The 14,871-nt window shown below is 53.0% G+C and overlaps 1 protein-coding gene across 4 annotated transcripts in view; it reads right to left on the minus strand.

Annotated features, from left to right (window-relative positions):
* TNFRSF8 (TNF receptor superfamily member 8) overlaps window positions 1-14,871 on the minus strand; it is a 58,846-nt gene that overhangs the window by 38,551 nt on the left and 5,424 nt on the right. For 2 of the 4 annotated variants that reach the window (XM_029949278.1, XM_029949277.1), the window contains exons 2-3: window positions 9,340-9,400; window positions 164-280 (exon numbers count right to left, since the gene is read on the minus strand). In XM_029949278.1, the coding sequence (XP_029805138.1) occupies window positions 164-280; window positions 9,340-9,400 (178 nt within the window). Of the gene's footprint in view, window positions 1-163; window positions 281-9,339; window positions 9,401-13,523; window positions 13,573-14,871 lie in introns of those variants that run through there. The other 2 variants (XM_029949282.1, XM_029949281.1) reach the window with 2 other exon arrangements.

The following is a 14,871-nucleotide window of genomic DNA, read 5'->3' on the forward strand; positions in this document are numbered from 1 at the left end:
TAGTGGCTGATCCCAACTCACAAATCCAGAGGGGTAAACTGAGGCACCAGGGGGCCAACCTGGAGTCCAGGCACCATACCTTTATGTTCCCCACCATGTCAGCCACCCACTGCCGGGTCCCGTCCCTAGAAGCTGCCCCTGGAGGGGAGACCGCGGCCCTTACCTCCAGAACAGCTCACACAGGCCGTGCAGCGGCCGTTCCTGTCCAGGTAGTAGTCAGGGTCACACTGCTTCCTGCAGTCAGGTGACCCCTGCGGGCACGGCAGGTGCGGGGTCAGCCCTGGGGAAAGAAGCAGAGAAGCTCCAGGCCAGGCTGCCTTGGCAGAGACCTCACCTCCCCACCTGTCACCTTTCACCCCTACGGCCACCCCCAGCTCCGTCCCTGGGCCCCCGAATATCAGTCCAGCTCTCGGGTTATAGACAGAGGCACTGGCGAGAAGAGGGCCGACCTTCCCTGACGTCCGCGGGCAGCTGGGCGTAGCCCCGGGCCAGGGGTTCCACCTCATGGGCACTGTTAAGTTCAACCTGTTAGGGTTGCTGAGGGGGGTGACAGGGGCTGTGAACATGAACGCGTGTGCTTAGCACACAGCAAGCGCTGGAGACGACGCACTGGCGGCCATCTTTCCGGGCACGAGGCCTGTCTCACTGCAGGAACTGGGGGCTCGAAGTCTGGGCCCTTCGACCCTGAGCAGCCTAAGCCAGCCTGAGAGGCACGCAGATGAGCGAGCGGCCCCGAACTGCTCCCCGCTCCCCCTACACAGGAAGGGGACGCGTTGATACCGACCCCCTGGGGCAAAGTGAGCAGGGCGCCTTCACCCGCCCCGTGCGCTCTGTCCAGTCACGTTCTGACAGGCCACCCGCCCACAGCTGGAGTCCAAGATGGCCACATGACCCAGATAGGCCAATCAGAACACCTCATCCTTCAGAATGGGCACATGACCCAGATAGGCCAATCAGAATACTTCATCCTTCCGGAAGGGCACATGACCCAAACAGGCCAATCAGAAAACTTCAGCCTTCACACGCACATGACCTAAATAGACCAGTCAGAGTACATCTTCCTCACCATTATAAGTGCTTCTTAGACACATGACCCATGCCAAGCAATGAGACCATCTCTGAGAGTTTCACAAAAGCTACCAGGAAATCGCCCTTCTTTTTACTATAGGATTTCTGGTGCAAAGGGCAGTCTAAATCCAGTGCTGCCAGGTCATGGCAGTTGCAGGATGGCCAGGGCACCCGAGAAGGAGACGATCTAAAGGCGAGCAGAAGTCCAGAGACAGAGAAACGGACTGCTGAGGGCATTCTAGCTGAAATTATGGCGCCGTGGACTTCTCTATTACTGAGCCATTTATTTCTCTTTTGTCTTGTTTGTGTGTAAGTAAGTTAGGCCTAGTTGGTTACAGACCAAAGAAGCTAAATCATGGGTTCTCAATATTTCTTGTGCCCCTAGTCATTCTGGGGAAACCTGGGACACTGCTTAGAATCATGTTTCTGAGTGCATAAAATAAAATACAAAGGATTTTTTTTACTAAAAAAATTTTTTTATGTTTTTTATTTATTTTTGAGAGACAGAGACAGCACGAGCAGGGAAGGGTCAGAGAGAGAGGGAGACACAGAATCCAAAGCAGGCTCCAGGTTCTGAGCAATCTGTCAGCACAGAGCCTGATTGTGGGACTCAAACCCACAAACCGTGAGATTGTGACCTGAGCCAAAGCCGGACACTTAACCGACTGAGCCACCCAGCCGCCCCATACAAAGGATTATAAAGGAAACTAGCTATGTGAGAATACGGTTATCAGAGCATCAAAATAATTTAAGATCTAGCAATACATGTGATTCTTTGTAAACTCATTAAATAAAGTCTAATAAATATGGTTTCATAGTACTGCTGAGCATAACCGTTTCATGACAAGTGTAGCAACTATAATTGCAATATATCACGAGAATGTCTGATTTCTACTGATGGAAAAACTGCCGGTACTATGATATTATTACTGTGGTTCATTGTCTTGATTCATAATGGAAGGAATTCATACAGGGCATTTTAGTTAGAGGCTGGTGAAAAATGAGTGAACTTCAGGTTCAGGGCCCCCTTGAAATCTACCCATGGGCACTTGGGAATCTCTGGATCCCAAGGCAAACCCCTGCCCTAGAACAACATGCAAGAACCTCTCAAAAATACTAGTTTGATGGCTAATACCCTCTAGCTCAGAAAACTTCAGTAGCGGGCCTGTGGTCTTTCAGGGAGGTAAATCTGATCCTATCCTCCCTCGCCTGAAATTTTCAAAGCCTTTTCATAGCTCCCAGGGTATAGGCCTAGGTTCTTACTGGGTTAAGGAGGTTCTGCCCACTAATACTCCCCTTACTGTCTAATCTCTAGCCACACTGGCCATCTCTATGTCCTCCAAAGGGGCCATGCTCCCTTCTGCCCCCAGGGCCTTTGCACAAGCTGGCCCTTTGCCAGGAATGTTCCTCTTTCCTTTTCCCTGGTAAACTCCTGCCCAATCTTCACATTATTGTCAAGGTATCACTTTGTCAGCAAGTTGGCCAGGGTGTCTGTTATAAACTATCAGAGACCTATGTACCTCGCCCTTTTCTACCTAACTCTGCTGTAATCTATTTAATTGAGATGTGTGACTGCATTTATTTGTGGGACAAATCGTCTCCATGTATGAATTCCTCTCATGAATGTCAGCTCCTCGAGGCTGAGTCTTTCCCTTTCAGCTCACCAATGATTCCCCTCTCACAGGGCCTGGCACATTTCTGATCAATATATGCTCTGACCATCTAATCAATATGGGCCCAGCCTCGCATTCCCAGGCCTCCCTCTGCCTCCAACTCCTGCTCTGGCATTACTGTACATGGCTCACTTCATGGGCTCTATGCTATAGCCACCACTGTGCATCTTGGGCTTTTCTCTAGCACCCCTCTTATGCCCTGGAATGCTGTTATGGGTTGAATTATGTCCCCCCAAAAGAGATATGCTGAAGCCCTAACCCCTAGTATCTCAGAATGTGATTTTTTTAATGTTTATTTATTTTTGAGAGAAAGAGAGTGAGCAGGGGAGGGAGTGAGACAGAGGAAGACAGGATCCAAGAAGTGGGCTCTGTGCTGACAGCAGAAAGCCCGACATAGGGTTCAAACTCACAACCCATGAGATCATGACTGGAGCCGAAGTTGGAGGCTCAATGGCCTGAGCGCCCCCAGGTGCCCCCAGAATGCAACCTTGTTTGAAGACGACATCCTGACAGAGGGAATTAAATTAAAATGCAAAAATTGGGGTGGGCCGTAACCTGAGATGACTGGCATCCTTATAGAAAGGGGGCGAATCTGGATACGAAATACACATGCACACAGGAGCACAGCCAGGTAAAGACTGGAGGCATGCTGCCACCAGCCAGGAAACTACCAGAAGATGTGAGAGGTGAGACCCTTCCCCAGAGCCTTCAGAGGGAGCATGGCCCTGCCAGCACACTGATCTGGGACGTCTAGGCTCCAGAAATGTGAGACAATAAATTTCCATTGTGTTGACCACTCAGTTTGTGGTTCTTTGTTAATGGCAGCCCTAGGGAACAAATACACATGTTCTTTGCCCAGGCCAAGGCGCCTGTCCATCTCCATTTCCACCCAGTAGGAACCCTCTGGATACAGCAAGCTCAGGATGAAATACCATCCCCTGGTGGGATTTTCCTGATCCCCACCCAGACCCCCTCTCTGGATCCCTTTACAATCACCTCTCAGCACCAGGGGCTGTTCGGGGTGAACTTTAGGACCCTCTCCTGCAGGAAATCTATTCAAGGACCTGAGCGACTAATCTGGTTAATCGGGTGGCAGGATTATGTTTTCAGTCAGTTCACGTTAACTGACCACCACCTTTGTGCCAGGCGCTGACTTAGAGATAGAAGAAGGTGAGGTCCCTGCTCCTGTGGGGCTTACCCTCCAGTTTGGGAAAGAGAGGCAAGCAAGTGCAGAAAGAAATTAGCAAATTGGTTTCCGGTGTGGATACACACTTTGAAGAAAATAAAGAGGAACCAAGAGAGAAGGCAGAGGGAGAGGGGTGAGAGCGCCAGAGAGTGGGATCAGGGAGGGCTCACAGAGTCCCCAAGGATGGAAGCAGGCAGCTGCACAGACGGCTGTGGGGAGAGCACTCGAGGGAACTGCCAGTGCAAAGGCCCTGAGGCAGGCACAAGCATGGCTTGTAGCAAGAACAGAAAGGCCATTGGGGCTGGAGCAGGTGAGGCCAAAGAATTACGGGTGTTGAATCTTTTCTATTTTCTTCTTTTCCCATTTTCCACATAGATCTTCTATACTGAATAGCACTTTCTTCCTTTCTTTTTTTTTAAGTTTATTTATTTTTTTGGAAGAAAAAGCACAAGCAGGGGAGGGGCAGAGAGAAGAAGAGACAGAATCCCAAGCAGGCTCCATGCCATCAGCACAGAGCCCGACTTGGGGCTCAAACTCATGAACTGTGAGATCATGACCCAAGCCAAAATCAAGAGTCAGACACTTAACCAACTGAGCCATGCAGGCGCCTCTGACTATCACTTTCACAACTGGAAACAAAAATGGTTGAGGGGCGCCTGGGTGCCTCAGTCAGTTAAGCGTTAGACTCGATTTTGGCTCAGGTCATGATCTCACGGTTTCTGTGATCAAACCCCATTCAGGCTCCGTGTGCAAAGCCTGCTTGGGATTCTCCCTCCCTCTCTAAAGAAATAAATAAATAAACAAACCGAAGGAAGGAAGGAAGGAAGGAAGGAAGGAAGGAAGGAAGGAAGGAAGGAAGGAAAATGGTTGAGAAAGGCCCCAGAGCTGTGGGGGTGATGCCAGAATTGGTCCCCACGTATCCCTTTGCCCTGCTCTGCCTCCAGCCCTACCTGCTCTTGCTCAGGGCGGGTAGCAACCCGCCTGACTCTAGATGCTCTCAAAGCCCATGCTAACATTCCCACACTGCCTCCCACCTCTGGCTCAGCAATCAGGCAACCCGCCCCCCGCTGCTCTGGCCTCAAAAACTCCCCCACTGAAAACTGCTCCATGCTGAGTCTGGGCCACCAACCCCTCCAGCCTGCCCTCCCCTGCTTCCCCTGCACACCGGGGCTGGGCTCGAGCCACACGGAACTTTCCCAATTCTCCAGCGGCCCATCCTACTCCCCTCCAGGCCTCTGCACATTCTGTGCCTCTGCCCAGAGCACATGCCCTCTCCACCTTGGCCTGGCCTACCCCTGCTCATACCCGGGACTCCTCCTCCAGGAGGATGCCACCTGCATGCAGAGGAAGACCCCCTGCATGCTCTGATCAGGTCAGGTGCCCTGGGAGTGAGTTCCCGTGGCTCCCAGCAACACCGCCCCAGGTTCTAACACCCCCCTGCAGCGGACATATATGAGGGGCTTGCCACCCCACAGGCCACTTCTCGGAGAACTGCCCCCAGCCCACCCTCCCCTGAGCTGTCATCTAGAGCAGTCCTGGCCTGGGGGGACCAGCGCAGAGGTGGTCCTCTGGACTTATCTGCACTTTCAGATGCTTCCTTCTTGAGCCCTGGAATTAGGGCTGAAAGACGTTTGCCAAGTGTCCCTTCTGGTAACTGAGGGAGAACAGACTGGGGAGGGAACTGTAGGTGAGCCAAGCTCTGCAAAGGGCCAGAGGGCCGGGGAGGCCTCCTCCCCTCCTTCCCGCTCACAGCCCTTGGGGAGACCCTCTGCTCCTGGGACAAGATGGGATATACTCGCCAGGCCCCAAGCAAGCCATGCTCTCTGCCTAACACCAGGCCTGGCTTCCCTGGTACCTGGGCAGGCCTTGCACATCTGCAGCGGACATCCCTTCCTCTGGGAAGGAAGTCTGGGCACCAAGGGCAGGGTGATCCAGGAAGTAGGGTCTAGAATAAGAAGGGGTTTGTAGCCCCGCCCCACCCCCACCGTGGGCTCTTCACCGATAGGCTCTGCTGTCTCCTTCACTAATATGCTCTGTCGCAGGAGTCAGCACCAGCTAAAGGGGAAGAGCTCGGATGTCTGAGTCATCTGGCCACACTGGAGTCCCCGCTGGCTCTTTCCCAGCATGTGACTATGGGCAAATCTCTGAACCTCAAGTCCAAGCTTCCTCTCTGGGCTTCCTATCAGGGTTCCGGTGAGCTAATGTTGATAAAGGGCTAGCCTTGTGGCATGCTCCCTGGTCGGTAATGGCTGTCCTGGTTATGAAGCAGTGGGTGAGCTCCCCGTCACTGGGGGTGTGTAAGCAGAGGGCTGGAGATCAGCTGTCAAGGATGCTACAAAGGGCATGTACAGGCTGGGCAAGAGGAGAGATTCAGTGGCATCTAAATTTCTCAATCTCAAAGGTCTCCCAGTTTCCTTCCTCCGGCATCTCACCTCCGGCCAACCTTGCCACCCAGCTGACCTGAGCGCTGATTGCAGAGGGCAGGCAAAATGTCAGAAATTTCCCCCAGAGACCGAGGAAGGGGTTTTTGTGGGTTTTTCTGTTTTCCTCTTGCTTGCCGGAAGCACAGAGTCAATAAAACTCCAGCAAAATGCCCCGCCCACCACACCAGCATGAGGTGCTCACCTACCCCCAGTCACTGGGCCATGCAGAGGGAACGTGGGGGGAGAGGGGGCCCCCTCTTCCCAAGTCACAGAGTCTAAGTGGAGGGAGCTGGGGACCCAGACGTCATGTCACTCAGCCTCCACCCCGGTCACCGGCAAGACCCTGCCAGACAGGAGTGAAGGCAGCTGTGGGGCGGGGTGGGGGGGAGGCAGGGCGTGACTTTTTTCCTGCAGGTGTAAGTATGGCTCCCGTGGAAAGTCACAGGGCCCTGTGGGCCACCCGGCTCCGGACCCCTGACTGCAGTTGTCCTGGGGAGAAGCGGTGTGTGGGCAGCCACACGGCACTAGGCTGCATGGAAGGGGTGCCAGGACTGCAGCAGGGGGAGGCGATAGGGGGAGGGTGTCCCAAGTGCAGCAGGCACGTAGGAAGACCCAGAGACTTGAAAGCACACAGTAGGGGTGCCAGGGTGGCTCAGTCATTTGAGCCTCCAGCTCTGCTCAGGTCACGAACTCGCTGTTAGGGGGTTCGAGCCCCACATCAGACTCTGTGCTGACAGCTAGCTCAGAGCCTGGAGCCTGTCTTCCCTTTCTCTCTGACCCTCCCCTGATCACTCTGTCTCTCTCTCTCTCAAAAATAAATAAAACATTAAAAAAAAATTTTTTTTTTTAAGAAAACACACAGTATGTTCAGAGGACACCAAGCACAGCAGTTCTGGTAGAAAAGCGCAGGGGAAAGAGGCTGGAAAGGTGGCAAGCGACCTCAGGACAAGAAGGAGCAGCAAACATTGTTGGGTGGGTGGGCAGAAGAGCAGATGAAGCGGGGCTGGGTGGGAGCAACGTGGCACTGTGGCCTGATTGTGTCCCCCCAACAATCCATATGTTGAAGGCCTGACCCCCAGGGTGGCTTTGTTTGGAGAGAGGATCCTTAGAAGGTAATAAAGGTTAAATGAGGCCAGGGAGGAAAGGGGGTTCGGGGGGGGGGGTGGCGCTCAGTCTGTTAATCATCTGACTTCGGGTCAGGTCATGATCCTGCAGTTCACAGGTTCGAGTCCTCCATGCTAACAGCCTGTTCGGATCCTCTGTCTGCCTCTCTCTCTGCCCCTCGTCTGCTCACACCCTCTCTCTCTCTCAAAAATAAATAAACACTAAAAAACAGAAGAACAAAATGAGATCATAATGGTGGAGCCTTGACCTGATAGGATTGGTGACCTTATAAGGAAAGAAGAAAGATGTATCTCTTCTCTTCCCTCTCTCTCTCTCTGTCCTTCAGCCATGACAAGGGGGGCTTTCTGCAAGCCAAGAAGAGGAGACTTCTCACCAGAAACCATACCTGGCTGGGAACCTGAACTTGGCCTTCCTAACCTCCAGAACATGAGGACTCACCTGTGTGCTGTTGAAACCGCCTCCCCTCCCCCGGTCTGTTATGGCCGCTGTGGACTGAGGCAGACGGGTAAATGGATGGGGTGCGGGTGGCAGAAGGAACGGGGAAGGGGGTGAAGGAGACAGGGGGAGTGGTGGGCAGGCATATGGGGGCGGGGCTGGCCACTTCAGCACTGGAGTCCCAAACGCTAAAGAAAACCCACAGGTGCCCATCTGATACATCCTTCAAAACCCATACTCAACCACAAAATAAAAGTGAGAAAATAAGTCTATTTTTTCCCCTACAATGACTACTTTGAATCATTTTTGGAAATAGAACGTATCCAATTTTTTCCCAAAATGCTTTTCTCTGTCCTCTGGCGGCCCGAGCATGGGCTCAGCCCTCCCTCGTGGTGGCACGTGCAGGTCTAGAAGAGACAGACTGCAGTTCCCGCCCGGCTCAGGCCACTTCCCCTTGGCGACTTTGTGCATCACGGCCTGTCGCCACCCTCTGGACAGCACTGCCGGGAGGCTCAGAGGATGGGTAGGGGGCCCCCTCCCTGCCCCGAAGGTCACTCGCCCCCGCTGGCCTCTGCGCATGAAGAGTCCTCATGAACCAGCCACGTGGACCCTCACACCCCCCCTCACACCACCAGAACTAATATCTCTCCCCTCAATGCTGCCGCCAGAGGTCAGAGCCCACAGTTCAGCTCCATCTCAGTCCCCACCCAGCGAAAGCCACTGGATGTGCCTTGGGAACTTTCGATAACAACCACAGCGCAGGACAGTGCCTCACAACCCTGTTCTGCTTCCTCTTTGGGCCTAAGCATCCCCTGCAAAGTGAGGACGGGCAGGCTGATAATCTACTCAAAGCCGATCACTGTGCTGAGGGTGGTCGAGCCTTCCAGAAATGTGCTCTGAGCAGGGAGCCTGGTTCTGGGGGGATCTACAGTTCAGGGGGCCCGGGGATAAGTGCACGTTCTGGGCTGGAAAAGGTGAGAACCACAAAGGGCTTCTGGCCCAGAAATGAGGGGCGTGTCAAGAGCCCCGGCTCTGGGGTCATGAAACCCTGGGCTCCAGCCCCAGCCATCGCCACCACTTCCTAGCTCTGTGACCTTGGACCAGTTACCTAACCTTATACACCCCTAACAGCCTCATCTGCAGAGCAGGAATGGTACAGGATACTTGTGGGGATCCGATGAGCTCCTGCAACGCACGTGAAGGTCTCAGACGTGTATATATCATCCGAGTTCGTAAGGGGCAGCTACGAACTAGAAACAAAACCTCAGAGGGCTGGCCTTCAGACACCTGTAGCCGACATGGCCACGTGGGCTCCCATCATGCCCACTCACCGATTCCCCTGGGAAGTTTATAACTTGAAGACAAAAATCCCCCCTTGTCCCACCCCAGCACCCCCACTCACCCATGGGGCAGCAGGGACACCACCTACCGGCACTTTTGTCGTGATGGTGTCCAGGGTCTCCAGCATAGACGTCCCTCGGAACTCGATCCTGGAGGATGGGATGAACTGTGAGACCAGGCCGGTCCCGGACATGCGTCCTCCCTCCTGTCCCTCAGGTCCCAGGAGGCCTGGTCTCTCCACTCATGGTCAAGGCCAGGCCGGAGACAGAGCCTCAAGTTTCAGAAGGTAATTGAGACAGAAAGAACTGATTTCACATCTGCCTCAAACACACCCCAGCTTGGGGGTGAGGGCAGCTGCAGCCCTTCCATAGCTCTGCCCAAAACCTGGGGTCTCCCCTGGCTCTCTCTCCTCATGCTCACATCCAGCCCAGCAGCAAACCACCCCCCCTCTCTGCCTCTTTGGACCAATGTCCCCTTCACCCCCCCGACCTGGTTCCAGTCCCCACTCTCTCTCTCCGGGATTCATTAATTCAGTTGCCTCCTACCCAGGCTTTGCCATGGACCCAGCAATACAGATTTCTAGTAAATTTGTTTGGTGAAGTCTAACTCGCTTATACAAAAACACGCAGATCTCAGAGGCATACTCACGGAGTTTTTACAGTGTGAACACGTCTTGCAGTCAGCACCCAGATCAAGAAACAGGACACGGGCAACACCCCAGCACCCTCCCCCAGGCCCTTCCCATGCACCACACACAAAAGGTGCCCGCTAACCCAACTTCTGCAGAGTTGATTTGTTTGGTCACCATGTAGCTTTACATAGGTAGGATCATTTCTATTCCCTTAAAACTGACTTCTTTAACTCAACATTATATTGCAAGAGTCATCCACATTGTTGCAGATGGCGGCCATTCATTCAAGTTCACTGCTTTGTAGTACTGCATCATGTGAATATGCGCAATTTACTGATCTATTCTACTCCTGATGGACCTTGGGGTTGTTTCCACTTTTGATCGTTATGAATAATTCTGCTAGGAACATTCCTATACATATATCTTGGTGCACAAATGTATACATTTCTATTGGATATATACCTAAGGGTGAAATTGCTGGTCATAAAGTATGTGTATGCTCAGCCTTTTCATTTTTGTAAACATTTTTTAATGTTTATTTTGAGCAAGTGGGGGAGGGGCACAGAGAGAGGGAGACACAGAATCTGAAGCAGGCTCCGGGCTCTGAGCTGTCAGCACAGAGCCTGACGCGGGGCTCGAACCCATGAACCTTGAGGTCATGACCTGAGCCGAAGTCGGATGCTTAACCGACTGAGCCACCCAAGTGCCCCATGTATGGTCAGCCTTGATAGACTTCATACAGTTTTCCAAACGGGACTCACACTTCACTGTAATTTAGAAGTGTTCCAGTTGGTCCACATCCTTATCAACATTTGGTATTATCAGTGTAAAAATTTTTATCCATGTTGGGCCACCTGGGGGGTTCATTCAGTTAAGTAAGTGTCCAACTCTTGATTTTGGCTCAGGTGATGACCCTGAAGTTCTTGAGCCTGACCCTTACATCAGACTCTGTGCTGACAGCTCAGAGCCTGGAGCCTGCCTTAGATTCTGTGTCTCCTTCTCTCTCTGCCTCTCCTCCACTCGCGCTCTGTCTCTCTCTCTCCTCAAAACTAAATATTAAAAACTTAGATTGACTTCTCTTATTGATGTGCGGGAAATCTTTATATATTCTGGATACAGACCCTTTGGTGAGTGGATCTGCTGCAAATATCCTTTCCCATTCTGTGACTTCCCTTTTCAATTCCTCCAGGGAGCCTTTTGATGAACAAAAGTTCTTAGTTTTGATTTTTGATCTTTTTATGACTTTTATTTTTAAGTAATCTCTACACCCAGGGCACTGGGTGGCTCAGTGGGTTAAGCGTCTGACTTCAGCTCAGGTCATGATTTCATGGTTCATGAGTTCGAGCCCCACATTGGGCTCTCTGCTGTCAGTGCAGAGCCTGCTTTGGATCCTCTGTCTCCCTCTCTCTCTGCCCCTCACCTGCTCATGCATGCTCTCTCTCAGAAAAAAATAAACATTAAAAAAAATTTAAGTAAGCTCTACACCCAATGTGGGGCTCAAACACAGCTCTGAAATCAAGAGTCGCATGCTCTACTGACGGAGCCAGCCAGGCATCCCCAGAAGTTCTTAGTTTTAATGAGAACAATTTATCAGTCTTTTCTTTCACGGTCAATGTCCTATATGAGAAATGTTTGCCGGCCTGCTGCCACTCAGGTGCTAGATGCTCGCCCACCGTACATCCTAGATGCTACCGCTTAACCTGCCGCAATTAGGCTTCGTTCTGGTGCATATGGTGTGAAGTAGGGGTCATGACTCGTTTTTTTCTGGAATATTCATTTTTAACAAGTTCCATAGGTTTCCAGGGCTCTTTGAAAGTGAAGCCCCTTTGTTAGAGGAGGAAAGCCCCTGCTGACATCCTGGGGGAGGCACTTGTCCTGGCGGAATGAAACGGGAAATCACGTTTCTAGGCTCCAGGAAGGGAGGCGGGAGGGAGAGGGGAGAGAAAAGGAGGGAGCCGTGTCCCCCCTCTCTATCTGCAGCTTCCCAGAGGCTCCGACATCTGGCATGATGGATGGAGGAGATGAAAGGGCTCTCTTGGGTTGGGAGAAAGCGGGAGCCATCGGGGGAGAGGCCTGGCTGGCCTACGGGGCTTCCCTACCCTCCTGTCCAGCCAAGGGAACGGTGAAAACTAAGAAACACTTCCTTTATGGTCAGAGAGCAGAGGACGCCAGGGTGGCAGGGCAGTGGACACACGGAGCACTGACTGCATTTTCCTTGTTTCCTTTTTTTTGCACATCTGACACGTCGCCGTATACATGGGAAATAACAAATACGACGTGACATTTGTACAACACTAGTCACACTGCACCTGTGCCTCCTTTCTCACTCAATCCGGACCCTTAGGCCTCAAGGAGCCTCTCTTCCCCCACCCCCACCCAGCCTCCTCCTCCAGCAGGATCCCATTCTTCTCAGGGAAAGTGGGGCACTCCCAGGAGCCTCTCTAGGAGCAGGGACCTCCCAGGACAACCGGAGGTTGGCTCTGACCCACAGCATTTCACCCCATGAGCTTGGAAGCCTAGATGTGGGGTAGAGTCGAGGTGTGAGGGTTCAGGCCTACTAGGCCTCCTGAGTGTGGGGGAAATTCTGGTCTCTGGTCTCTGGGTTTTCCCCTCCTGGCTGCCTGCTCATCTCATTAGTAACTATGGACTCTGAAGGAGATGTAGGGCCAGGTCCTGCTCTGTCTCCTGGGTCTGGGGCGGGGGGCAGCTGAAAGGAGCTGGAATTCTTCTTCTTCACTTCCTGCCGATCCTGGGCCAGTGAAAGGGAATAGGGAACCCACGGTATTGTGTATCACTTCCCCCGCCTCCCGGTCACACATCACCACCCCAGGTTAAGGTGAGGAAACTGCAGCCCAGAGAGGTACAGTCACCCACCCGAGGTCACACAGCAACTAACAGCAGAGACGATATTTGAGTTTCACTGTGTCCCCAGTTCTCTTCCTCTCTCTGGGCCACAAGCTGCCCATCTGTAAAACAGAAACAGTCTACTGTGCTGAGAAGGCTATCCTGTCACATCTGTGGTCTTTCTACCAAAAGTCCACAATCTGAATCAAATCATGACGATACATCAGATCAACCCAACTGAGGGACTTTCTATAAAACAGCTGGCCTGGACATGAACAACTGGCATGAAAGACAAAGAAGAGCTGTGGAATGTTCCAGAATAGGGAGGCTAAAGAGACATGGTGGTTGAATGCAATGTCTGCATTGGATTCTGAATCTGGGTGGACCTATCAAGGAGAACACTTGATCACTGATGACACCTGAATACAGACTTTAAATCTGATTCTGTCCTACCAATGTGGAAAGCCTGAATCTGATAACCTGTTTACCTAAGAGGTGTCCTTGTTGTAGAAGAACCTGCTGAAATATTTAGGGATAAAAATTCAAAATGTCTGCAAGTAACTTGCAAACGGTTCAGCAAAAGAAAATGGCAATAGGAAGAAGGAGGAGGAAGAGGAGAAGGAGAAGGAGGCAGAGAAGACAGGGGAGGAGGAGAAGGAAAGGAAGAGGAAGAGGAAAAGGAAGAAGAGGAGGAGGAGGAGCATACATCATGAGGGAGAAATAAAGCAATTGTTTGAAACCACACATGTCAATAATAGGTGCCCCGGAAGAGAGGGCAACAAGTTTCAGCGATAAACCTGTGTAAATCCGTGGCCGTCACCGCCAGGGGGCGCTGGCTTCTCGCGGTCCACAGGGGCGGTGGGACCTCAGCCAGGATTCGGTGGGAGAAGTCGACATGGTGATGGCCTGGTTCCCAGGTGGGGCTTATGGGGAAAGGGGCATCGGTGGAGTCCATCCAGGAGGGGGCACAGCTAAGGGCCAGCCCCCAGCATCCACCGCAGATGCCCCCAGGCAATTGTGGCTGGCCATCTCTGGCAGAGACACTGGGGGAATTTTCTTGCCTATGAGGTCATGACTACAAGTGCCCAAATAATGGGGCCAGTGCAGTGCACATGTGTTGTAGAAGTAACAGCAGTAATTGAACCCAGCAGCCCTGTGAGAGGCCCTTGTACCCTGAAAACTAGCCTCAGAGAGGAGAAAGACCTGCCCAAGGTGGCACCTTGGGGCAGGCAGGATTCGAGTCCGGGTCAGTAGACTCCTGACCACTCCGTGAATACATCCAGTGCCCACAAAGTGCCAGAGAGCCGACCGGGCCCCGAGGCCCCCTCTAGGAGCTGTCACTCCAGTAGGGGAGACAATCCCACCTTCCCAGTGTATACCCGGCTCATAAACTAGAGAAGGGTGGCACCTGGGTCCTGGGCTTCACCTCTGCAACACTGTGATCTCCCAGAGCTGGCCCAGTCGCTCACCCCAGGCACAACCCTCACCTCTGTGCCTGTGCACTACTGTCCTCCTCCGGCCATCTCCCCACCTGCCCCGATGTCCCCTGTTGCTCTGCGCAACTGCCCATTCACACGGGCCCTTTACCTGAGCACAGCGCAGCCCGAGAAGGCTGACCTTCGGCATCCTGGGGCACCACCAATCCCCACTGGCCATGGGCCCAGAGCCCGGATGGCCCATCAGCTCCTGCTGCCCCTGGGGAACGGGCCCCGGCCTGGAGAAGGGGTGTCAGAAAGGGGAGAGTGGGAGGGGGAAGCCCGGGGACTGGAAGGGGGGCTTTTGGGTGGGGTTCCCCAGCAGGGTGAAGGCAGAGTGAGGTGTAAGAGGCAGGGTAATGAGCTGTGCAACCTGAGGGCTGTAACCCGATCTTGGTGGCATCAAGATAAAAAGAGGGTGGCCCGAAACCTTCCCATTTCTAAACCTGCCTGTTTGGGTTTCCCTACAAAACCTGGTAAATTTCACTTTCCAAAAGCCCCACCTGGTTTCAGCCGCAGAGAGGAGCAGGAGCCGGGCTGCACCTGCAGGTAACGCGCTGGGGCCTGGGGCGGGGGGTGGGGGTTGCGGGAGTCAGACCAAATGCAGAATACCCAAAGGGGTCAGAGCCAGGCAGAGCTGGGCGGTGCACCCCCCCCCCCCCCCCCGGGG

The sequence above is a fragment of the Suricata suricatta genome, chromosome 8 (assembly GCF_006229205.1).
Source record: "Suricata suricatta isolate VVHF042 chromosome 8, meerkat_22Aug2017_6uvM2_HiC, whole genome shotgun sequence".
Taxonomy (NCBI): Eukaryota; Metazoa; Chordata; class Mammalia; order Carnivora; family Herpestidae; genus Suricata; species Suricata suricatta.